The sequence below is a fragment of the Bubalus kerabau genome, chromosome 2 (assembly GCF_029407905.1).
Source record: "Bubalus kerabau isolate K-KA32 ecotype Philippines breed swamp buffalo chromosome 2, PCC_UOA_SB_1v2, whole genome shotgun sequence".
NCBI lineage: Eukaryota > Metazoa > Chordata > Mammalia > Artiodactyla > Bovidae > Bubalus > Bubalus kerabau.
The window spans coordinates 202,825,907-202,846,939 of NC_073625.1; the positions used below are offsets into that span (position 1 = coordinate 202,825,907).

A 21,033-nucleotide genomic window follows, 5' to 3' on the forward strand; every position below is an offset into this window, starting at 1 on the left:
AAGAGTCAGACACAGCGAATCACACATGCATGCATAGATATGCATGATTATATGGGCTTATATGTTTTCTGTCAAATAACATATTATAGCAAATCATGATTTTTTCATTTAACAACGTATGCTGTAGTTCTTTTTTCTTTTTCTAGTCTTTAAAATCCCAGCCTCCAATATCGTCTGAGACACTGACAATGTCCAACTATAGTGTCATGAATCAATGAATGAGTGACTTCATAACAGTCTCTAATTCATTCTGAACCTGAAATTCACCCACCAACACATTTTCTCCATGCCTTAAACATCATCTCCAATATGCATCTTTTTGTCTGTAAACATCCCTCTGATTTAATCTCAAAAAATTTGAACCTTCCCTGAATACTGCCTTGCAGGCTGTCCTTCAGGAGTTCTCTCTAAGTACCCAGCGATTGTGTGAAAATTTGAGCCTTCCCTGAATACTGCCTTGCGGGCTCTCCTTCAGGAGTTCTCTCTAAGAACCTAACGCCTCTGTGCTGTTTGTCCTATCGCTGTACTATTCTAATTTGTTAATATAACAGCTGTAAGATGTGAATGATACTCTTTTTAAATTAATTTTTGGTGGAGCGTAACTGTTTTGCAGTGCTGTGTTGGTTTCTGCTGTTCAGTGAAATCGGTCAGTTATATGTATATATCCATCCCCTCTTTTCTGGATTTCCTTCCCATTTAGGTCACCACAGAGCCCTGAGTAGGGCTCCCTGTGCCACACAGTAGGGTCTCATTAGCTAGCTATTTTATCCACAGTAGTGTGTATATGGAAAGAGCGAATGATCCTCTGAACAGTGGTTTTTATTGAGTACTTACTTGTGCCAGACATTATACTAATATTTCTCACAAATCCCTAGAACATACCTGTAAAGTAAGCAACAGTATCACTCTCACAGCCCACCAGTCAGTGCCCCCCACTTGCCAGCCCAATCCATGGATTAGCGCCCCCCACCCACCCCCACCCAATCCATTGATCAGCACACCCCACCTGCCCACCCAATCCACGGATCAGTGCCCAGTTGCTCATAGCTGTAAACCTCTTTCTGTCTCACCCTTTATTGCCTCCCTTATTTCTTACTGCCCTGCCCACGTCCATACTTCCTGGAATCTCCAACCACGTGAAATGCTGACACTCATCCTTGTCTCAGAGTCTGCTTTTAGGGAAATCAAACCTAAGGACACTGAGGGTTAGAATGTGAATAATCTGTTTATCAATTGGCAGACTCAAGCTGTCAACCAGAATCCATGTTCAGAAACACCAACCCTTCCTGCTACCTAGATGGTAAATGCCTCAAAGCAGGCTGAGAAATCCTCTGTTCTTAACATGGTGGGTTTCAAGTGCAAGCGGAAGTTGATGCTAACGCACACTTCTGCAGGTCAATGCCGTTTTATGTTCTGGGCGCCTCCTTTCTACCCCAGCACATCAGGACATGTACTTTAGGTACCGGCAGCTAAATATATGTGCTCATCGTTCCTTACTGTGAAGTTCTCACGCTTGCTTACCTGCTGACTGTCTTCTCCTTGGTGGTCTGCAGATAGCAACTTCATCCTCGCCAACGCCCAGGTGGCCAAGGGTTTCCCCATCGTCTACTGTTCGGATGGCTTCTGTGAGCTCGCCGGATTTGCCCGAACAGAAGTCATGCAGAAGAGTTGCAGCTGCAAATTCCTGTTCGGAGTTGAAACTAATGAACAACTGATGCTTCAAATAGAAAAGTCCTTGGAGGAAAAAACAGAATTCAAAGGAGAAATCATGTTCTATAAGAAGAACGGTGAGTTGACCTCCTTCGTTGGGGGCTCCTTGGACAGTGGTGAAACGTCACCGTCTTTCCACTGCCATTGGTGTGATTGCTCCGTAACTCCCATTAAGGCTTAATGATCCTAGCAGCATAAACTACTTGAAAATTTAGAAAACTTATACATATTAACTAAGTTAATATATATTAAATAGAGTGTATTACTATTATTTTGTGGTCATACTTAAGATATATATCAGATATGATGATTGTTAATATAGTAACAGATGATCTTCTATCCAGAGATAGTTTTCCATCTTAAAGAACACTTAAAAAATAGAGTCACTAGGGACAGAGATTCAAATGTCTGCTAGCATAAAAACTAATTGAAAGGACATGAGTGTAGGTATTTTCTTTTCTGGTTTCCTGACCACAAAGCCTTTCTCCCCATTCTTAAATTCTGGAGACAGAGTAAGAAACACAGTGTCTCAGGGTGGGAGTGAATGTGCCTGGACTCAAACCTGCCACTGGGGAGACACTAAGTGTTTTTCATGGGTGTGGCTTTGTGACTGTCTCCTAAATGAGAAAGTGTCTACGGATGGGTATGGCTTCTATTCCCTTCTGCGTGGGACTAGCTATCATTGTCCTGCGGTAGGGGGAGTGAATCCAGGAGGCGTCATATTGGAGAAAAGCCAAATCAAAGCTGAGAGCAAACCGTGTCTTCCAGTTTCTAAAATTCTCTGTCTTTAATAGTTTTCCTTTGAGTACCATAGCCCCCTGGGTTTTATTTAGCTGGGCACACGACCGTCAAGCTAAAGAAAATGTTCCCCAGCCTTCTTTGCAGTTAGCTTGGCATGTTGCAGGGTTCCTGCAACAACATGAAAAAAGAATGACTTCTGCAGTATCTGAGCAAAGTCCCTAAAAAATGAAGTTGTTTGCCCTCTAGTCTCTCTTCTCCTTTCCTGTGGTGCTGTGGACTGAATTATGTCTCTTTAAATTGCATATATCAAAGCCCTAATCCTGTAAAGCAATCATCAATCAATTAAAAAGAAACATATGTTTTAAAAAAAAGCCCTAATCCCTGATGTGGCTGTAGAGATAGGGCCTTTAAAGATATAATTAAGGTTAAGTGAGGTCCTAAGGATGGGGTCGTAGTCCAACATGACTGGTGTCCTTCTATGAAGAGGAAGAGACGTCAGGAGTGTGTGTATGTAGAGGAAAAGTCGTGTGGAAACCCAGCCTTAAGGTAGCTGTCTACAAGCCAAGGAGAGAGGCCTCACCCTGATCTGGGAAGTCCAGCCTCTGTCTGGAACTATGAGAAAATAAAGTTTGTTGTTAAGTCACCCCGTTTGTGGTATTTTGTTATGACAACCCTGGTAAGCTCCTACGTAAGGGTCGGGATGTTCAGGCAAGTCTGGAAAGCCAGCTTTGACTGTTTGTCGAGGATGGCAGCATGGAGGAATGCAGAGCAGCGGCAGGTAGGAGGTTGCGTGTGGTTACAGGCCCACCTTCCTGTCCTAGACAAAGACAGATCAGTTCCATCTGGTTTGAATCACTCTCTTCTTAGGTCTTTTTTTTACAACGTTTAAATTGTACTCTAATTCAAGGTTTCTCAGCCTTGCACCGTCAACATTGGGGGCCAGTGATTCTTTGTCGTGGGGTTTGTCCTGGGCATTGTGGACAATTAGCATCATCTCAGCCCTCTTTAACACTCAACATTGGGGTCATCTTTAGGAGATTTTGGAACCTGAACATGGAACTTCATCCCCTTTTCAGAGTTATTTATCCTTGGAGGACACTCCTCAAGGGTGTGAATTTTGGATGCACGGTGGTCATGAAGTGTTGGCGAGCACTCCTCTGGGAGGAGTAGGAGACCTGATTCTCTGGCACCAGGAAGGAGCACTCCTCTGGGAGGAGTAGGAGACCCAATTCTCTGGCACCAGCAAGAAGGTCCAGGCCATTGTGTGCTTCTCAGTGTCAGCAGATCAGGCCTGCGTTGCACATATGATAAAGCAGAAGCCTTCTAGCTCCCTCTAACTATGCCACAATCCTTGGAGAGAGGGCCTGAGATGAAAGAAAGTGGAGGCCATCCTGAGAATGCAGACTGGTAGGGAGTGGTAAAACTGCCATCTGGTGAACAAACGGACAAGGAAAAGCTTCTTCTGAAGTATCTGCTGACTGCAGACTTGCCTTTCTTAAGATAGGCGCCTTGTACTGGTCTCTGCAAATCCACTTGTTTCTTCCTTTTTACACCTTCTCACAATATCCGAAAGGGGCACCTCTGAGAAAGGTTTAGGCTGAGGAGGAGTAGGTGGCAAGGCCAAAAGATGGAGACCTTAGAGGCCAGATGTGTGGAAACAGAGCTCAGGTGGGGGTGAACCCCCAGCAGGGTTTCCTGAACCTGCTTTGTTATAAAGATGCCCACTGCTCTTGGGCCTTTTTGGATGCAACACCCTAAAGGATCGAGAAAGAATAAAGGTTTCACAAATTAAGGAATAATTAAGGATAGCTAGTTCCACAGATAAACATAATACACAGAATTTTCTCTGGCTAACACAGAGCCGTGTTTTTATGTTTATGTGCAGGAGCTAACATTGCTCGTTACTGTCCTCCGTCTAAATTTCCCAGGTTCTACCTGTGTACCAGAAATAGTGCCACTAAGACGTCTTCTCATAAAGCTGCCCCCTTTGGTTCTGCTGATACACAAAAGGCATCACCATGGCTGGTCAAATGTGTGGGTGTGCTAACCCAGGGAGACCATTTTGTCAAGTTGATGCTTATCCTCTCCTTGTTTTTTTTTTTTAATATCAGAGATACTTATACTGTGTGGTTCCCTCCTTTTTGTACACACAGCATATTTTGTGCCCTGTTCTGTAACTTGCAGAACAATATCCTTTACAATGGCGTGTACCTTGCAGAACAACACATGCTGAGTGGCAGTCACCCATTCTTTTCTACAGCCTTACATCCTATGGATCCATCAGAGGACTATGGAGTATTCCATAGTAGGACATCATATGGCTCCATCTTACTCTCTCACAGTTGTCCGTCACGTGGATCCATCACAGTATCACTTGATCAATTCAATAAATCCCATACAGGATATTTGTGTTCACTCTAGAATGTGATCTCTTTTCTTTGCTATCTCTCTTTGAAGTACTGCTGTTGTTATTTGGAAAGTTTTGGGGTTTTTTTTCCAAGTTATTTTTATATAAGATGTTTATATTATACAGTCCCACTTTTTAAAGTTTTTTCCTCGTTTCCTATCATAGGAACTGTTATATGAGTATCACCAGGAACCACTTCTCCCTGCTCTTCTCCCCACTCGCTAATGGAAAGGGATGCGCTATCAGCCCCACTTGATGTTAAGTCTGCAGGACGTGCAGCGCTCGCGGTCTGCTTATCTCGCTGTCTGCGTGCCTCCCGTCTCCTCTCTTGCGCAGTTATATTTACATTGTCAGAGCGTTCCGTACAGCTGCGTGCACTTTGTCACGCCTATCTTTCTTCATTCAGCCTTAATGCTACAGTGAAATATGCTTCATGATCACCATAGATTCCATCCTACAGTGTCTCAGATCATGTCTTGGGTATCAGAAGCTTATTCTCCGAGCAGTCTCAGGAAGAGCACGTGGAAACTGTTTCCCTGAACTCTTGCATGTAATAACAGTATGACTGTGGTCTTCAGTACTTGTAGACCAGTTTGCTGAAAATTAAACCTTTCGTTTGTGTTTTATTCACTTTACCATCTCAATTGTGTTTCTTCTCATGGACTTGCATAGAGTATTGTTTTACTCTAAAACTGCTGCTAATTAAGTGAGTTGGGGTTTTGTCCTGGATGTTCAAGTCATTATTTCATTATTTCATTTCATTTCCTGTCATTTCATTTTGTTTCTTCATTTTATTTTATTTTAATCTAATAGTTGTACTAGAATATATCTTGGCATAGGCCAGGGTCAGCATACTTTTTCTATGAAGAATTAGAGAGTAAGTATTATGCATATTATGAATTTTATAGTCCATACAGCCTGTGTTGCAAGTACCCGTCTATGTCATCATAGTCTGAAAACAACCCTAGAAAATATATAAATGAATATGTGTTACTGTCTTCCAATAAAGATTTTATTTACAAACACAGGAAGTGGGCAGGGTTTAGCCTACGTCCAGGTTAATGACACCTGATACAGAATTTTGGGGGTCAGATTCTTCTCTCCTGGTGTGTGATATGCCCTGTAGTGTTTAAGTCCCTTTTACTTGGAAATTTTTCTGGTATTTTAATCATCACTGATCTGTCTTCTTGCTTTGATTTTCCTCTTTATGATTACTTATTCAATGGTGTTGGATCCTTGCCTGTCCTCTGTACATATTATTTTCTTTCTCTTTTTCATTTTTCTTTTTCATTGTTTTTACTTGTGCAGTGTATTTTCTTTCCTTTCCTTTTGTGGTGTATCTAGTCACACTGTATTTCTTCCCTTTAAGTCTTCAGTTATTTGTCTTTATTTATATCCTCTCCTGAGCTCAGTTAGCTCATATTATTTCTATCATTCTTTTGCCTACTGTCTTAGTTAGGGCTTCCATCACAAACCACAGACTGGGTTTCTTAAACAACAGAAATTTATTTTCTTACAATTCTGGAGGCTAGAAGCCATGAATCAAGGTGTTGGATGGGTTGGTTTCTTCTGAAGCCTCTTTCCGTGGCTTAGAGATGGCCGTTTCCGCCTCTCTTTGTCTTCCTGTGGTCGTCCCTTTGTGTGTCTTTGTTCCAATCTCCTCTTCTTATAAGGACACCAGTCAGATTGGAGCCCACCTTATGACTTCAATTCAAGTTAGTTATGTCTTTACAGACCCCATCTCCAAATACAGTCATGTTTTGCGATAATGGGGATTGGGGCTTCAACATATGGATTTTGATGATGTAGAATTCATCCTCTAGTAATTTTATTCCTGAGCTTTTCTAAATCAATGTATGCTATTCATGCTGTTATTTCATGCATAGCATACACCGATTCAGTTATTTTCCTTAATTGCCTTTTACTTTTGAAAATTGCTTCTTTAAATTCCCTTTTACTTTTGAAATAGTTAAGCTTTGTGTGCCTATGGAATATTTTGGGTGTCTTGACTTTCTGTGGCAATGAATGAAATGGCATCCCACTCCTGTCTTCTTGCCTGGAGAACTCCATGGACAGAGGAGCCTGGCAGGCTACAGTCCATGGGGTCACAAAGAGTCAGACATGACTGAGCGACTCTCACTCACTTGCTCTGATTTTCTGCATCTGTATTCAAATAAGTTTCTCTTTATCTCTTCTTTCATCCTATTCTGCTGTCATGCTTGGATAAGATGCGTTCTTCTCATCTTTAAGAATATTGGAAATAGAGGTGTGCCGGGAAAACATTCCTAACTACAGCTCCGTTGCCATTCCCTCAAAGTTCTCGTGTCGATGCCTTCCCCATTAGCTACAATTTTTGCTACTTTCTGAGCCAGGTCTGCTTTCCTGGTCAGGGCCTCTTTCACAGTGTTATTTGATTTTCCTGCTCTGACCAAGTAAAGCTCAGGTTCCAACAGTTTATCCTCAGTATATTAATAGTTCCATACCTTGGTGAATTCTATACATTCAACAAAAATTTTCTGCTGAATTTTCTGAAAGTGCTGAATGCTCAGACAACTCCCACACTGTGCTATCTTTCTGTAACCCATTTTTACTCATCTTCAAATGGGACTGGGAAGCTCTCTGCTAGTTTTAATTGTCCTCAGATCTAATGTGTGGAACCCTCTACTTCCAGAGGATTTCTGCTTTGGGGAGTCGGTACCTGTTGACAGATTATGAGGTCCCATGCTCTAGAGCTATACGAGCCTTCTTTTTTACCTTCTTTTTTTCTTTCTCATAAAGCTGCTCTTCCTGCAAGGGTCAAGCTTCTTGGCTGGTGTTGCCCATCATCCTGTGTCCTCAGGTTTATGGGGACATACTGTTGTATATATATTTTGAGGATTTCTGATTTTACTATCTTAGTTACTAATTTTGTGAAAGGATTGGGGATATTTCAAAACCAATGTTTGCATTACCACTGCTGTGTTTTTAAAATACCTCTTTAGATAAAGTATAATTGCTTTGGGTATATAAGCTCATTTTTTTTTTAATTATTTCCTTCTCCTTTTTCTCCAAATTTCTGTTTCCATGGTTGGGATGTGAGGAGCTTATCAGAACTTGAGGCATACTATAGAAAGGGTCCCCCTAACTGCTTGTAAATTCCCTGTTTCACGCCTGGCCCATCTGTCTGATGCTCTCTTTTTAGTGTTTACAGCTGCAAATTATGGCTGGTGGTGAGCCCTACATGACTTCACCCTCCCTTTGCTCTTGAAACCACGGTAGATCTCTCTCCATTTTTGCCTCCCCTTTCATCACGCCACGAATCAAAGCCTTCATTATTGTTCTCTACACTCATATTGCTAGACTTGGGAGGCTTAGAGATACTTCAGGTAAGCCCTCCCATCCTTCACACATGGAAGCAAGTAGAGCCTCCGAGTACACATCCTTAAAATTGTCTTGTTTCCTCAAAAGTAGGCATCAGGCACTCTTGTGTTGGGAGACAGATAGCCTGGCAATCAGCTTCTCTCAAGAGTCCCAGAGAGAAGGTAAATGGTCTCTCTGCCTTCAGTGTTTACAAAAAACTATCAAAACACTATTGGACATAAGATTGTCTACAAGGATGTATTGTACAAAAAGGGGAATATAGCTAATATTTTGTAATAACTGTAAATAGAAAGTAACCTCAAAATGTATTTATCAATAAAATTTAATAAAAGAAAAAATAAAATAATAAGAAAACTACACAGACACCACTTTTCCCAGGCTCAAACTGTGGAAACTCACAGACAGGAGATTAACTCTGCCTTTTCTACTTGCTCACAATCCCTCTAGCTGAGGATGGACCGGCTGGGAGGTTATGTTGTCTTCACCTTCTTCCAGACTTTAGCTTCTTGGCTAAATGTTAATGGTGGAAAATTACATCATCTCTGTGTCATGGAGGATCATCATGTTTGAATCTACAAACCCCAACCTTAAGATGTGTATCTTAGCATATCTTCTCTGCAGAACGCTTATCTTTCAGGTCTATTTTTATATTAAGTAGACTCAACAGGAAGAGAAATGCTGTGAGAGAACAAAGATTTGAGAAGAAAATTAAAATGATACAGTTAATTTTGTAAAAATATTATCCTGACATATTAGTTTGCTTGGGTTATCATAACAAAGTACCACAAAATGAGTGGCTTAAACAGCAGAAGCTTGTCTAGAATTCTGAGACCAAGGGGTCAGGTGGGGTGCTTTCTCCTGAGGACGAAGAGGAAGAATCTGTCCCATGCCTCTCCCTTCACTCCTCGTGGTTTCCTGGTGTGCTTTGGTGTTCTTTACCCTGTAGAAGCATTGCCCTGATCTCTGCTCTCGTCTCCCCACACTATTCTCCCTGCGTGGGTGGCTGTGTCCAGATTTTCCCATGTTAACATGACATCAGTCTTATTGGATTAGAGCCCATCCTAATGACTTCATCTTGTCTCCATAGTAACGCTGTGTCCAAATAAGGTTACAGTTTGAGATATTGTGGGTTAGGATTCTAACTTATTCATTTGGGAGGGCAAAAGTCAGCCTTTAACATGTGGTTATATTTACATTAAGCAGATTAAAATTTAAGCCACTTGCCTAAGATTGTGAGTAAAGAAACTAGAATGTATAAACATCCTCTAACTCAAAATTGGGGGTACTTTTGACATTTAACGGGCAGGAGTTACGGATGCTAGACATATTGTCATGTGTGGGATGGCCTTGCAATTGAAGAATCGCCCAGTGTTTGACTTGGCTTTCTCTTTCTTTTCCTTATTTCTTCCTTCCTGGTTTCCTTCCTTCCCTCTTTCCTCCTTTTCTCCCCCCCCCCTTCTTTCTTCTCTACCTCACTCCCTTCCTTCCTTCATTTTCTCTTTTTTTCTTTCTTTCTGAGTTTTATTGAGGTATAACTGGTAGACAAAACATTTCAAATGTTTCGTGTGTCTATCTTGATGAGTTTGGATGTTTGCATATACTTATGATATCATCACCGCAATCAAGGTACTAAACATATCCATCACCTCTAAAAATGTCCTGTATTCTTTTCTGATTTTTTGTTATTTGTTTTGTTTTTTGTGGCAAGAAAACCTAACATGAGATCTATCCTCTTAAAATTATGCTAAATCAAGTAAGTCTATTATGGTCCCCTTATGTGATGTATCTCAAGTAGTCAGACTTAAAGAAGCAGAGACTAGAATGGCCATTGGCAGGGGCTGAGAGGAGGGCTAAATGGAGAATTGTTGCTCAATGGACGTAAAGTTTCAGTTGTGCAAGAAGAGTAAACCGTAAGGGTCTGCTCTACAACGTGCTGCCTGCAGTTTATAATACAGCGCTGTGCCCTGCATGACTTTCTAGTGCCCCGCCGGGCTTCCAGGAAGCCAAAGCCTGGTTGCTAACAACCTGAACTAGGAACTCAACACACGGTGTTTGTGGAAGGCTTTAATTTTCTACTGAATTTATTTCTAAGAATAAAACCATAGTGTAATGAGAGAAGACTGAGTTTTATCTTGCTCTGAATTCACCATCTCAGAAGACTTTGTCACTGACTCACAATACTTGTTACAGACGCAGCACATCTGAATGCGTTTTGTACTCGGAGTCGTCGCGTTCCCAGTGACTCCACGTATTGGTCCAACTTTTGATGACATCTTCTGCTGTACTCAGTCACACCTGCACGTTTTATGTTGAGGTGCCTATTATTTTGTCAGAGACAACTTCACTTTTATTTCTGTTATATTACTGTTAATAATATAGACTGTCACTTTTCTGAAAATAATGTGTATTGTCGGTAGGCTTTTTTTTTTTTTTTAATTTTTCAGTTCTAAATAGAAAAGAGGGAAATATAAGTGTTTGATACAGAAGGGAATCTTGAGCCTGACAGAGTTATGGAAAACTCTCTTAATTCACAGACTCATGCCACCTTCAAGATTTGTCATTCATTTCCATATGCCTACTGAAATATTGCTTGCTTAACATTTTTCTGTAAGTTGACTCTGTTATTTTTACTCAAATTGCAAGCAAAAGAAAATTAAATCACTGTTCTCTATGGAAAACAGTGATCTCTAGCTCAAATGGAAGGTAATCATAAATAAATATACTTTATTTATATTTAAGTTCAATATACCATTATTGAACATTTAACATTAACATTTAACATTTAAACATTTAACATTAATAAAAATGATACACAAAATCTAAGTAATAATTAATTCCTTTTTTGCCACACAGCACACATGCTATTTTGTTTAATTTTTCTAATAAGACTTTGAAGTAAACATGAATTACGTCACATTTACAGATGGAGAGACTGAGGCAGAGAAATGACGTGAATGCAGAGCCGTATGCTCACCTTGCCGCTGCCCCAGCAGTTCTCCATTGTTCACTCTTTACTCACTGATGCACTTTGCATTTCTCTAGTTGATTTTCACACGCCATAGTAAAATGTCTGGAAGGATTAATGCCAAGAAGAGAAGAGTCCGGACAACAGCATAGGAAGACCCTGCCCTCACCTCCTTCTGTAGACACATCAGATCGCTAGCCACATGTGGATCATTTCCCTCTGAAAAAGATCTGAAAGCTACATGAAACGTTAAAAGGGCCACACTGAGCTGGGTAGGAAATGTAGAGCCATGATCTCGCCAAGTCCCTACCCTGACACAGTGACTCACAGTAGGGAGGGACCTCAGGGATCCTGCGCTTCTCCTGGAGGAGTGAAGGGTTAGGGCCCCATATCAGACACCCTGGCACCTGGGAACACCACTAGAGAGAGGAGCCCCAAAATGCCTGGCTAAGAAAAGTGACAGAGGTAATATCCAAGGGACCCAAAGTGCTGTAAAAAACTGAAGTTTCCTTTTTAAAGAGCTCACATACAATCTCACACACCCCAAGACCCAGTGAAAAAACAGCAGTTTGCGAAGCATCTGCTGCTGCTGCTAAGTCACTTCAGTCGTGTCCTACTCTGTGCAACCCCATAGACGGCAGCCCACCAGGCTCCCCCATTCCTGGGATTCTCCAGGCAAGAACATGAGTGGGTTGCCATTTCCTTTTCCAACACATGAAAGTGAAAAGTGAAAGTGAAGTCGCTCAGTTGGTCCGACCCTCAGTGACCCCATGGACTGCAGCCTACCAGGCTCCTCCATCCATAGGATTTTCCAGGCAAGAGTACTGGAGTGGGGTGCCATTGCCTTCTCCTTGCGAAGCATCTAGGCTATGTGCAAAGGACTCATCTGCTAATGTGAAACCCTCTGCTGAAGGGCTGGGGGCAGGTGAGACTCTTCCTGGAGACAGAGGTGCTGACCGATGCCATCATTACACTCTCCTCTTGCCCCAGGAGCACACCTCTCGCCACTTTACGAAGCACAGTCCTGCTGCCTTGCTGAAGTCAGAGAACTTGGGCAGTTGCAACACCACGCTGCTTCCGGATGGGGTTAGCGAGCATGAATCATCAGGACATTCTCTCCCTCCCACCCTGAAGCCAGCAAGCCACTCTCCTGCTGCGCTGCTAAAACCCACAGGTGTGTGCAGTCCCGACATCCCCACTGCCTTTCTGAGGCTGGCGAATGTGCCCCACCCACGTACTCTCCAGCTGCCCTGCTAAAGCCACTGTGTCCACATAGGCACATTCCTTGATCCCCTCGCCCTGGGCTGGAGTTACTGATTTCCACAGGACTGTAACAACTGGGAAGGCTGTTTGCGGCGGCCACCACCCCAGGGACCTGCACACACATGACCCATCTTTCTGTGAAGAAAACACCTATTTACTTGTCCTGGAGCTTTAGCTTGAGAAACGGGCTTCAGTTTCCCCCACACCTACGATCTAAGGAAGTGCTCCCAGGGAATTAAGCAGCGAGAGTGTCACACTCCCACGGCCTCAAGGAGACTACAGCTCAAGGAGACCTTACAGAAAAGCACTTGCACACTTGTCTGGGGCCCTGACGTGTAACTTTTGCCCATGTGACGCCTCCAGATGTGCTTTGGAGGCATAATGAGTACAGCTGTGCCCCACGAGTCCTGTGCACACATGTGCACTTCAGAAGCTGCTGCTTGAGGCTTTGTTTTCTAATCAACTTAAAACTAGGTGCCAAGTGAGATTCCTCCCTTTGGGACACTGACATGTCTTGGCATAATCTCCACAAAGGAGACATATCAAGGCTAAATCAAATGATTTAGACAATCACAGAAATTTGAGAGACAAAGAGCTAAGTCAAGTTTAAAAAATCTTCACAAGTCCACCCCTTTAAGACTGGGATAGTTAACAGTTTTGCCTAATGCATAAAAATAAGAACAGAGGGTCAGGTAGAATGAAGAAACTGAGACGTATGTCTCAAACAGAATTATAAGGCAAAATCTCAGAAAAAGGATTTTGATTCTATGAAGATCAGTAATCTACTTGATAAAGAATTCAAAGTGCTGATCATAAAGATGCTCACAAGCTCAGAGGAAGAATGGGTGAACACAGTGAGAACTTCAACAGAGAGATAGAAACTATAAGAAAGAACCAAACAGAAGTCACAAAGCTGAAGAATCCAGTAACTGAACTGGGAAACACACTAGAAGGGTTCAACAGCAGACTGTGATGCAGAAAGAGAGTCGACCAGCAAACTAGAAGACAAAATAATGAAACTCGCCCACACAGAGCAGCAAAAAGGGAAAAAATGAAGATGAGAGACTTAAAGACAACATCAAGTAGAGTAATATTCACATTATGGGAGTCCCAGAGAAGAGCTAGAGAAAAAATACCTATTTGGAAAAATAATGTCTGAAAATTTCCCGAACCTAGAAAAGGAAACAAACTTCCAGGTCCAGCAAGCCACATCCCAAAAAAGATGAACCCAGAGAGACCCACACTAAAACATACTGTAACTTAAATGTCAGAAGGTACGGATAAAGAGAAAATCTTATAAGCAGCAAGAAGCAAATTAATTGTTACAAATAACTGACCCCATGTGACTATCAACAGACTTCAGCAGAAATTTTTCAGGCCAAAAGGCAGGGTGTGACATATTCAAAGTGTGAAAGGAAAAAACTTCCAACTTAGAATATTCTATCCATCACATTTATCATTCAGGACTAAAGGAGAGAGAAAGACTCCTTGTCAAGCAAAAGCTAAAGGAGTTCATCACAACTAAGCCAGACTTACAAGAAATGTTAAAGAACATTTTTTAACCTGAAAAGAAATTGTCATTAGTTAATAACAAGAAGACACGAGAAACTAAAAATCTCACAGGAAAAGGTAAATATATATACCTTTTATATATATTTAAGATATATATAAATATTTTTATATATTTATAAATACATAAAGGTAGGGAAGTAATCCCTTACAAAACTGCTATGAAGGTTAAAAGACAAAAGGAGTAAAATTAATTAAACATATAATAACTTGTTAAGAGAATTAATAAAACAAAACTTGTAAAATGTGATATGGAAAGCATAAAAAGGGGAGGAGTAAAAATGAAGAATTTTGGAATGCCGTGTAAGTTGCTATCAACTTAAAATGGACTGCTATATACATAAGCTATTATATGTAAACCTCATGGCAATCACAAAGCAAAAACCTATAGCAAATACACAAAAGGAAATCAGAAAGGAATCTAAATATAGCACTAAGGAAAGTCACCAAATCGCATGGGAAGTGAAAACGGGAAGAAGAAATGAACAGAGAGGAAGTACAAAACAGCCAGAAAATAATGGACAAAATGGCGTTAAGTGCATCCCCTATTACTTTAAATGTAAACAAACAAAATCCTCTAGTCAAAATATATACAGTGGCTGAATGGGTAAGAGTAAGACCCAGCTACAGGCGGTCCACTGGAGACTCACTCAGAAGTCATTACTTTAATGAGTTTCATTAAACTCATACATTGAAAGTGAAGGTATGGGAAAAGATATTCCATAGAAATGGAAGCAAAAAGAAGGCTTGCATAGCTCTGTTCATAATAGACAGAAAGATTAAAACAAAGTGTCATAAAAGATAAACAGGAGCAGTACATAATGATGAAGATATAACGTTTATAAATATAAATACCCACATAGAAGCACCAAAATATATAAAGCAAATATTAACAGACCTAAAGAGAGAGAGAGACAGAAATAAAATGCTAGCAGGAAACTTTAACACCCTCAATCAGTTCAGTTCAGTTCAGTCACTCAGTCCTGTCCACTCTTTGCGACCCCATGAATCACAGCACACCAGGCCTCCCTGTCCATCACCAACTCCCGTAGTTCACTCAAACTCATGTCCATCTAGTCGGTGATGCCATCCAACCATCTCATCCTCTGTCGTTCCCTTCTCCTCCCGCCCCCTTCTCCTCCCATCCCCAATCCCTCCCAGCATCAGAGTCTTTTCCAGTGAGTCAACTCTTCACATCAGGTGGCCAAAGTATTGGAGTTTCAGCCTCAGCATCAATCCTTCCAAAGAACACCCAGGGCTTATCTCCTTTAGAATGGACTGGTTGGACCTCCTTGCAGTCCAAGGGACTCTCAAGAGTCTTCTCCAACACCACAGTTCAAAAGCATCAATTCTTCGGCGCTCAGCCTTCTTCACAGTCCAACTCTCACATCCATACATGACCAGTGGAAAAACCATAGCCTTGACTAGATGGACCTTTGTTGGCAAAGTAATGTCTCTGCTTTTGAATATGCTATCTAGATTGGTCATAACTTTCCTTCCAAGGAGTAAGCATCTTTTAATTTCATGGCTGCAATCACCATCTGCAGTGATTTTGGAGCCCAAAGAAATAAATTCTGACACTGTTTCCACTGTTTCCCCATCTATTTCCCATGAAGTGATGGGACCAGATGCCATGATCTTCTTTTTCTGCATGTTGAGCTTGAAACCAACTTTTTCACTCTCCACTTTCACTTTCATCAAGAGGCTTTTTAGTTCCTCTTCACTTTCTGCCATAAGAGTGGTGTCATCTGCATATCTAAGGTTATTGATGTTTCTCCCGGCAATCTTAATTCCAGCTTGTGCTTCTTCCAGCCCAGCATTTCTCATGATGTACTCTGCATATAAGTTAAATAAGCAGGGTGACAATATACAGCCTTGACGTGCTCCTTTTCCTATTTGGAACCAGTCTGTTGTTCCATGTCCAGTTCTAACTGTTGCTTCCTGAGCTGCATACAGATTTCTCAAGAGACAGGTCAGGTGGTCTGGTATTTCCATCTCTTTCAGAATTTTCCACAGTTTATTGTGATCCCCACAGTTAAAGGCTTTAGCATAGTCAATAAAGCAGAACTCTACTTACATCAATTTATAGATCACTCAGGAGAAAATAAATAAGGAAGCATAGCCTTAAACCACACATTAGACTAGATGCAGTAAATACACATACACAGAACATTCCATCCCAAAGCAGCAGAACACATATATTTTACTTCCCAAGTGCACACAGAGCACTCTCAGGATACATCACAGGTCAGTGTCACAAGGTCTCAAAAAATTCAAGGAGATTGAAATTATATTAATTATCCCTTTTGACTACAGTGGCCTGTAATTAGAAATCAATTACAAGAAAAAAAACGGAAAAATATAAATATGTGGAGATTGAACATCATGTTACCGAACAGCTACTGAGACACAGAAGAAATTGCAGGAGAAAGCAAAATGCCTAGGGGAAATGAAAACTGAAATATGACATACCAAAATCTATGGGATGCAGCGAAAGTAGTTCTAAGAGGGAAGCTCATAGCCATACAGGCCTACCTCAGGAAACAAGAAAAATCAAATAAACTAAGTTTACACCTAAAGGAACTAGAAAGAAAAGAAGTAAAGCCCAAAAGTAGTAGAAGAAAGGAAATAATAGAGTGGAAATAAGTGAAATAGGGACTAAAAAGACAAATGGAAAGATCAATGAAAATAAATAAGAGCTGATTCCTTGAAGGAATAAACTTAAGTTGACCAAGTTTTAGATAGAATCACCAATGGGGGGAGGGGAAGGGGGAATGGATTGATTGAACCGTATTCTTACTCACGGGCTGGCGGGCTCCGGAGGCTCCCTTGGTGCTCCCGTCCGTGGGTGTGCATCAGCTGCCCAGAGCCTAGGGTCTGAACGTCGCAGCGACCATGTCTTACAGCACTCCAGGTCAGGAGTCCAGGCCGCGCGTGGCTGGGCGCCTCCCCTTCCCCGGGGGTTTAGCCGAGGCTGGCTGGTAGGTGTTCAGACGGGAGGGGCACCGCTCGGCAGGATCTTGGATGGCGTCTTGACCGTGTGCGATCAGCTGGGACGGAGGATGGAAGTGCCTGCCCGTAGCTTCCTTAACCCGGCGGCCTCTGGGTAGTCTAGGGTCCCATGAAGCAGGCAAAAGCTGAAGACCTTTCATGATCTATTTTAGGAAATCACCCAGCACAATGCCTTCCATCCCAAACCGGTACTCTGGATGGAGCAGACCCAAGGACACCCAGATTCCTGAGGGGTCACCTAGACCCCAACTCTCAATAGGAAGTGTGCCCCAAAGATTTTTACTATTTTATTTTTAAAATTTTATTGGAATATAGTTGATTTCTGATATTATATTAGAACAGTATAGAGGTTTCTTTAAAAAACTAAAATTACACCTACCATATGATACAGCAATCCCACTCCTGGGCACATATCCAGAGAAAACATAATTTGAAGAGATACATGAATCCCAGTGTTCACTGCACCCACATTTTTAAAACGCCACTTCTACCCACTGCAGTGTCCTTGCCTGGAGAATCCCAGGGACGGGGAGCCTGGTGGGCTGCCGTCTGTGGGGTCACACAGAGTCGGACACGATTGAAGCGACTTAGCAGCAGCAGCAGCAGATTTGTAGAAATGCATTTGGATGTGTGTGTGTGTGTGTGTAGCAAGAAGACATTTAATTTCATTTTTATTTTTTTAATTAATTTACTTACTTTAATTGAAGGATAATTACTTTACAGTATTGTGGCGGTTTTTGCCATACATCAACATGAATCAGCCATGGGTACACGAGTGTCCTCTCATCCTGAAGCCCCTTCCCACCACCCTCCACACCCCACCCCTCTGGGTTGTCCCAGAGCACCCGCTTTGAGTGCCCTGCTTTATGCACTGAACTTGCTCTGGTCTCTAGTTCACATATGGTGACATACATGTTTCAATGCTGTTCTCTCAAATCATCTCACCCTCGCCTTCTCCCACCAAGTCTGTATGTCTGTTCTTCATGTCTGTGTCTCTTCTGCTGCCTTGCATATAGGATTCTATATATATGCATTAATATACTGTACTGGTGTTTCTCTTTCTGACTTCACTCTGCATAATAGACTTCAGTTTTGTCCACCTCATTAGAACTGACTCAATGTATTCCTTTTTAGAGCTGAGTAATATTCCATTGTGTATATGGACCACGACTTCCTTATCCATTCATCTGCCGACGGACATCTAGGTTGCTTCCATGTCCTGGCTATTATAAACAGTGCTGCGATGAACAATGGGGTACACGTGCCTCTTTCAGTTCTGGTTTCCTCAGTGTGTATGCCCAGCAGTGGGATTGCTGGGTCGTATGGCAGTTCTATTTCCAGTTTTTTAAGGAATTTCCACACTCTTCTCCATAGTGGCTGTACCAGTTTGCATTCCCACCAGCAATGTAAGAGGTTCCCTTTTATCCACACCCTCTCCAGCATTTATTGTTTGTAGACTTTTTGATGGTGGCCATTCTGACTGGTGTGAGGTGATACCTCACTACGGTTTTGATTTTCATTTCTCTAATAATGAGGGATGTTGAGCAACTTTTCTTGTGTTTATTAGCCATCTGTATGTCTTTGGAGAAATGCAAGACATTTAATTTTGATGCTTGGGAAATTTGCAGGTTTCATATTATCTAAAGGGCGGCCAAGTAGGGACCGTGCTCCCTACGGCTAAGTTATCAGAGGACCATGGGTCCAGTTATTTTTGCTATTATCAGCTACTTTCTCCAGCCTGATTTGAGACCTCACCTGAGACTTTGCCTACTCTGAAATAGGAAGCATTTTATGACGCTTTTATGATGTTCTGATGATTCTCCAATAAGTCCGTTCACTCTCATAGATTAACATTTTGTATTTTCCTCCCATGTCTTTCGCACTCAAGAGGTGACCTAAGAAATGCAAATGCAGTTAATGACTTCAGAGAGACAGTAGCCAAAGGAAAGGGCCCAGAAAGAACCTGGCTGAGGGCAGCAAGCAGCGCTTGACGGAAGGGTCTGCCCTGCAGTTTATCCTTCCATTTGCCTGGGTTCACGCTTTGTCCTTGTAAATGGAGGCAGCCTTCCTGGTCTGCTATTCATATATTTGAACAAGCTGAGAAAGCCTGTTCTTGTCTACACCCACGGCTAAGCCTGCATTGTTTAATTAACGAGCAGTTTTACGTCAGACGGTTTATGAGGGGGCCTGTGCTCACCCCAGCTCTTCAGCCAGGATGATCAGAGCAAAGCAAGGCGGACATGTGGGTCAGGTCTCATTGCATTCATTAGGAAGCGCTTAGCTGGGCCTGTCCTGCCACGACTGAGCTGTCACGATGCTGCCTCACTAGCTAGATTCCTGGGGACCTTCGCTTCCTGGAGACCAGCCTTCCCAGCTTAACACAGACACTGGCATAAAATAGTAACAGCTCCCACTGACTGAGTGCCCACCGCCGGCCAAAGCTCTGCACTCTGTTCTTTGCCTGTGATGCGTCTCCTGTTTTTTCTCTCATCCACCCTTGGAGGCAGATGCTAGTAATACCCCCACTTCACAGTTCAAGAAACTGACTCACAGAGAAGTTAAGGGGATGGGTCAGAATGTAGGTCCAAGCATGTCCACCCCAGCTGCCCATCCAGGACACCCTTGCACTCCATCCGCTGCCCTGGCCTCTGAGCAGGGAAGGCTGGACTTGCCAGCTGCGGTAGGTGCTTCTTAGGGGATAATGGTAGACTAGGAAGGCGGGGATCCTCTAAGTTGGTGGGGGGGATAAATTAGAAGTTTGGAGTAAATTATATACACTACAATTATATATACTATTATTCATTTATTTCAGTTCAGTTCAGGTCAGTTGCTCAGTCATGTCCGACTCTTTGTGACTCCATGGACTGCAGCATGCCAGGCCTCCCTGTCCATCACCAACTCCTGGAGTTTACCCAAACTCATGTTCATTGAGTCAGTGATGCCATCCAACCATCTCATCCTCTGTCATCCCCATCTCCTCCCGCCTTCAATCTTTCCCAGCAACAGGGTCTTATCCAATGAGTCAGTTCTTTGCATCAGGTGGCCAAAATATTGGAGTTTCAGCTTCAACATCAGTCCTTCCAATGAATATTCAGGACTGATTTCCCTTAGGACGGACAGGTTGGATCTCCTTGCAGTCCAAGGGACTCTCAAGAGTCTTCTCCAACACCACAATTCAAAAGCATCAATTCTTTGGCGCTTAGCTTTCTTCATAGTCCAACTCTCACATCATACATGACCACATAGCCTTGACTAGACAGACCTTTCTTGGCAAAGTGGTGTCTCTGCTTTTTAATACGCTATCTAGGTTGGTCATAACTTTCCTGACAAGGAGTAAGCGTCTTTTTATTTCATGGCTGCAATTACCATCTGCAGTGATTTTGAAGCCCAAAATGTAGTCTGTCACTGTTTCTACTGTTTCCCCATCTATTTCCCATTAAGTGATGGGACTGGATGCCATGATCTTCGTTTTCTGAATGTTGAGTTTTAAGCCAACCTTTTCACTCTCCTCTTTCACTTTCATCAAGAGGCTCTTTAGTTCTTCTTGACTTTCTGCCATAAGGGTGGTATCATCTGCATATCTGAAGTTACTGATATTTCTCCTGGCAATCTTGAGTCCAGCTTGTGCTTCTTCCAGCCCAGCGTTTCTCATGATGTACTCTGCATAGAAGTTAAATAAGCAGGGTGACAATATACAGCCTTGATGTACTCCTTTTCTTATTTGAAACCAGTCTGTTGTTCCATGTCCAGTTCTAACTGTTGCTTCCTGAGCTGCATACAGATTTCTCAAGAGGCAGGTCAGGTGGTCTGGTATTCCCATCTCTCTAAAAATTTTCCACAATTTGTTGTGGGCCACACAGTCAAAGGCTTTGGCATAGCCAATAAAGCAGAAGTAGATGTTTTTCTGGAACTTTCTTGCTTTTTTGATGATCCAACAGATGTTGATAATTTGATCTCTGGTTCCTGTGCCTTTCCTAATCCAGCTTGAACATATATATGTATTTAT

General features: G+C 42.2%; 1 protein-coding gene across 1 annotated transcript in view; it reads left to right on the plus strand.

Moving 5' to 3' along the window:
- KCNH8 (potassium voltage-gated channel subfamily H member 8) overlaps positions 1 to 21,033 on the plus strand; it is a 479,646-nt gene that overhangs the window by 177,848 nt on the left and 280,765 nt on the right. Inside the window, exon 2 of the mRNA XM_055570028.1 lies at positions 1,554 to 1,787. Coding sequence (XP_055426003.1) covers positions 1,554 to 1,787 — 234 coding nt within the window. The remainder of the gene's footprint in view (positions 1 to 1,553; positions 1,788 to 21,033) is intronic.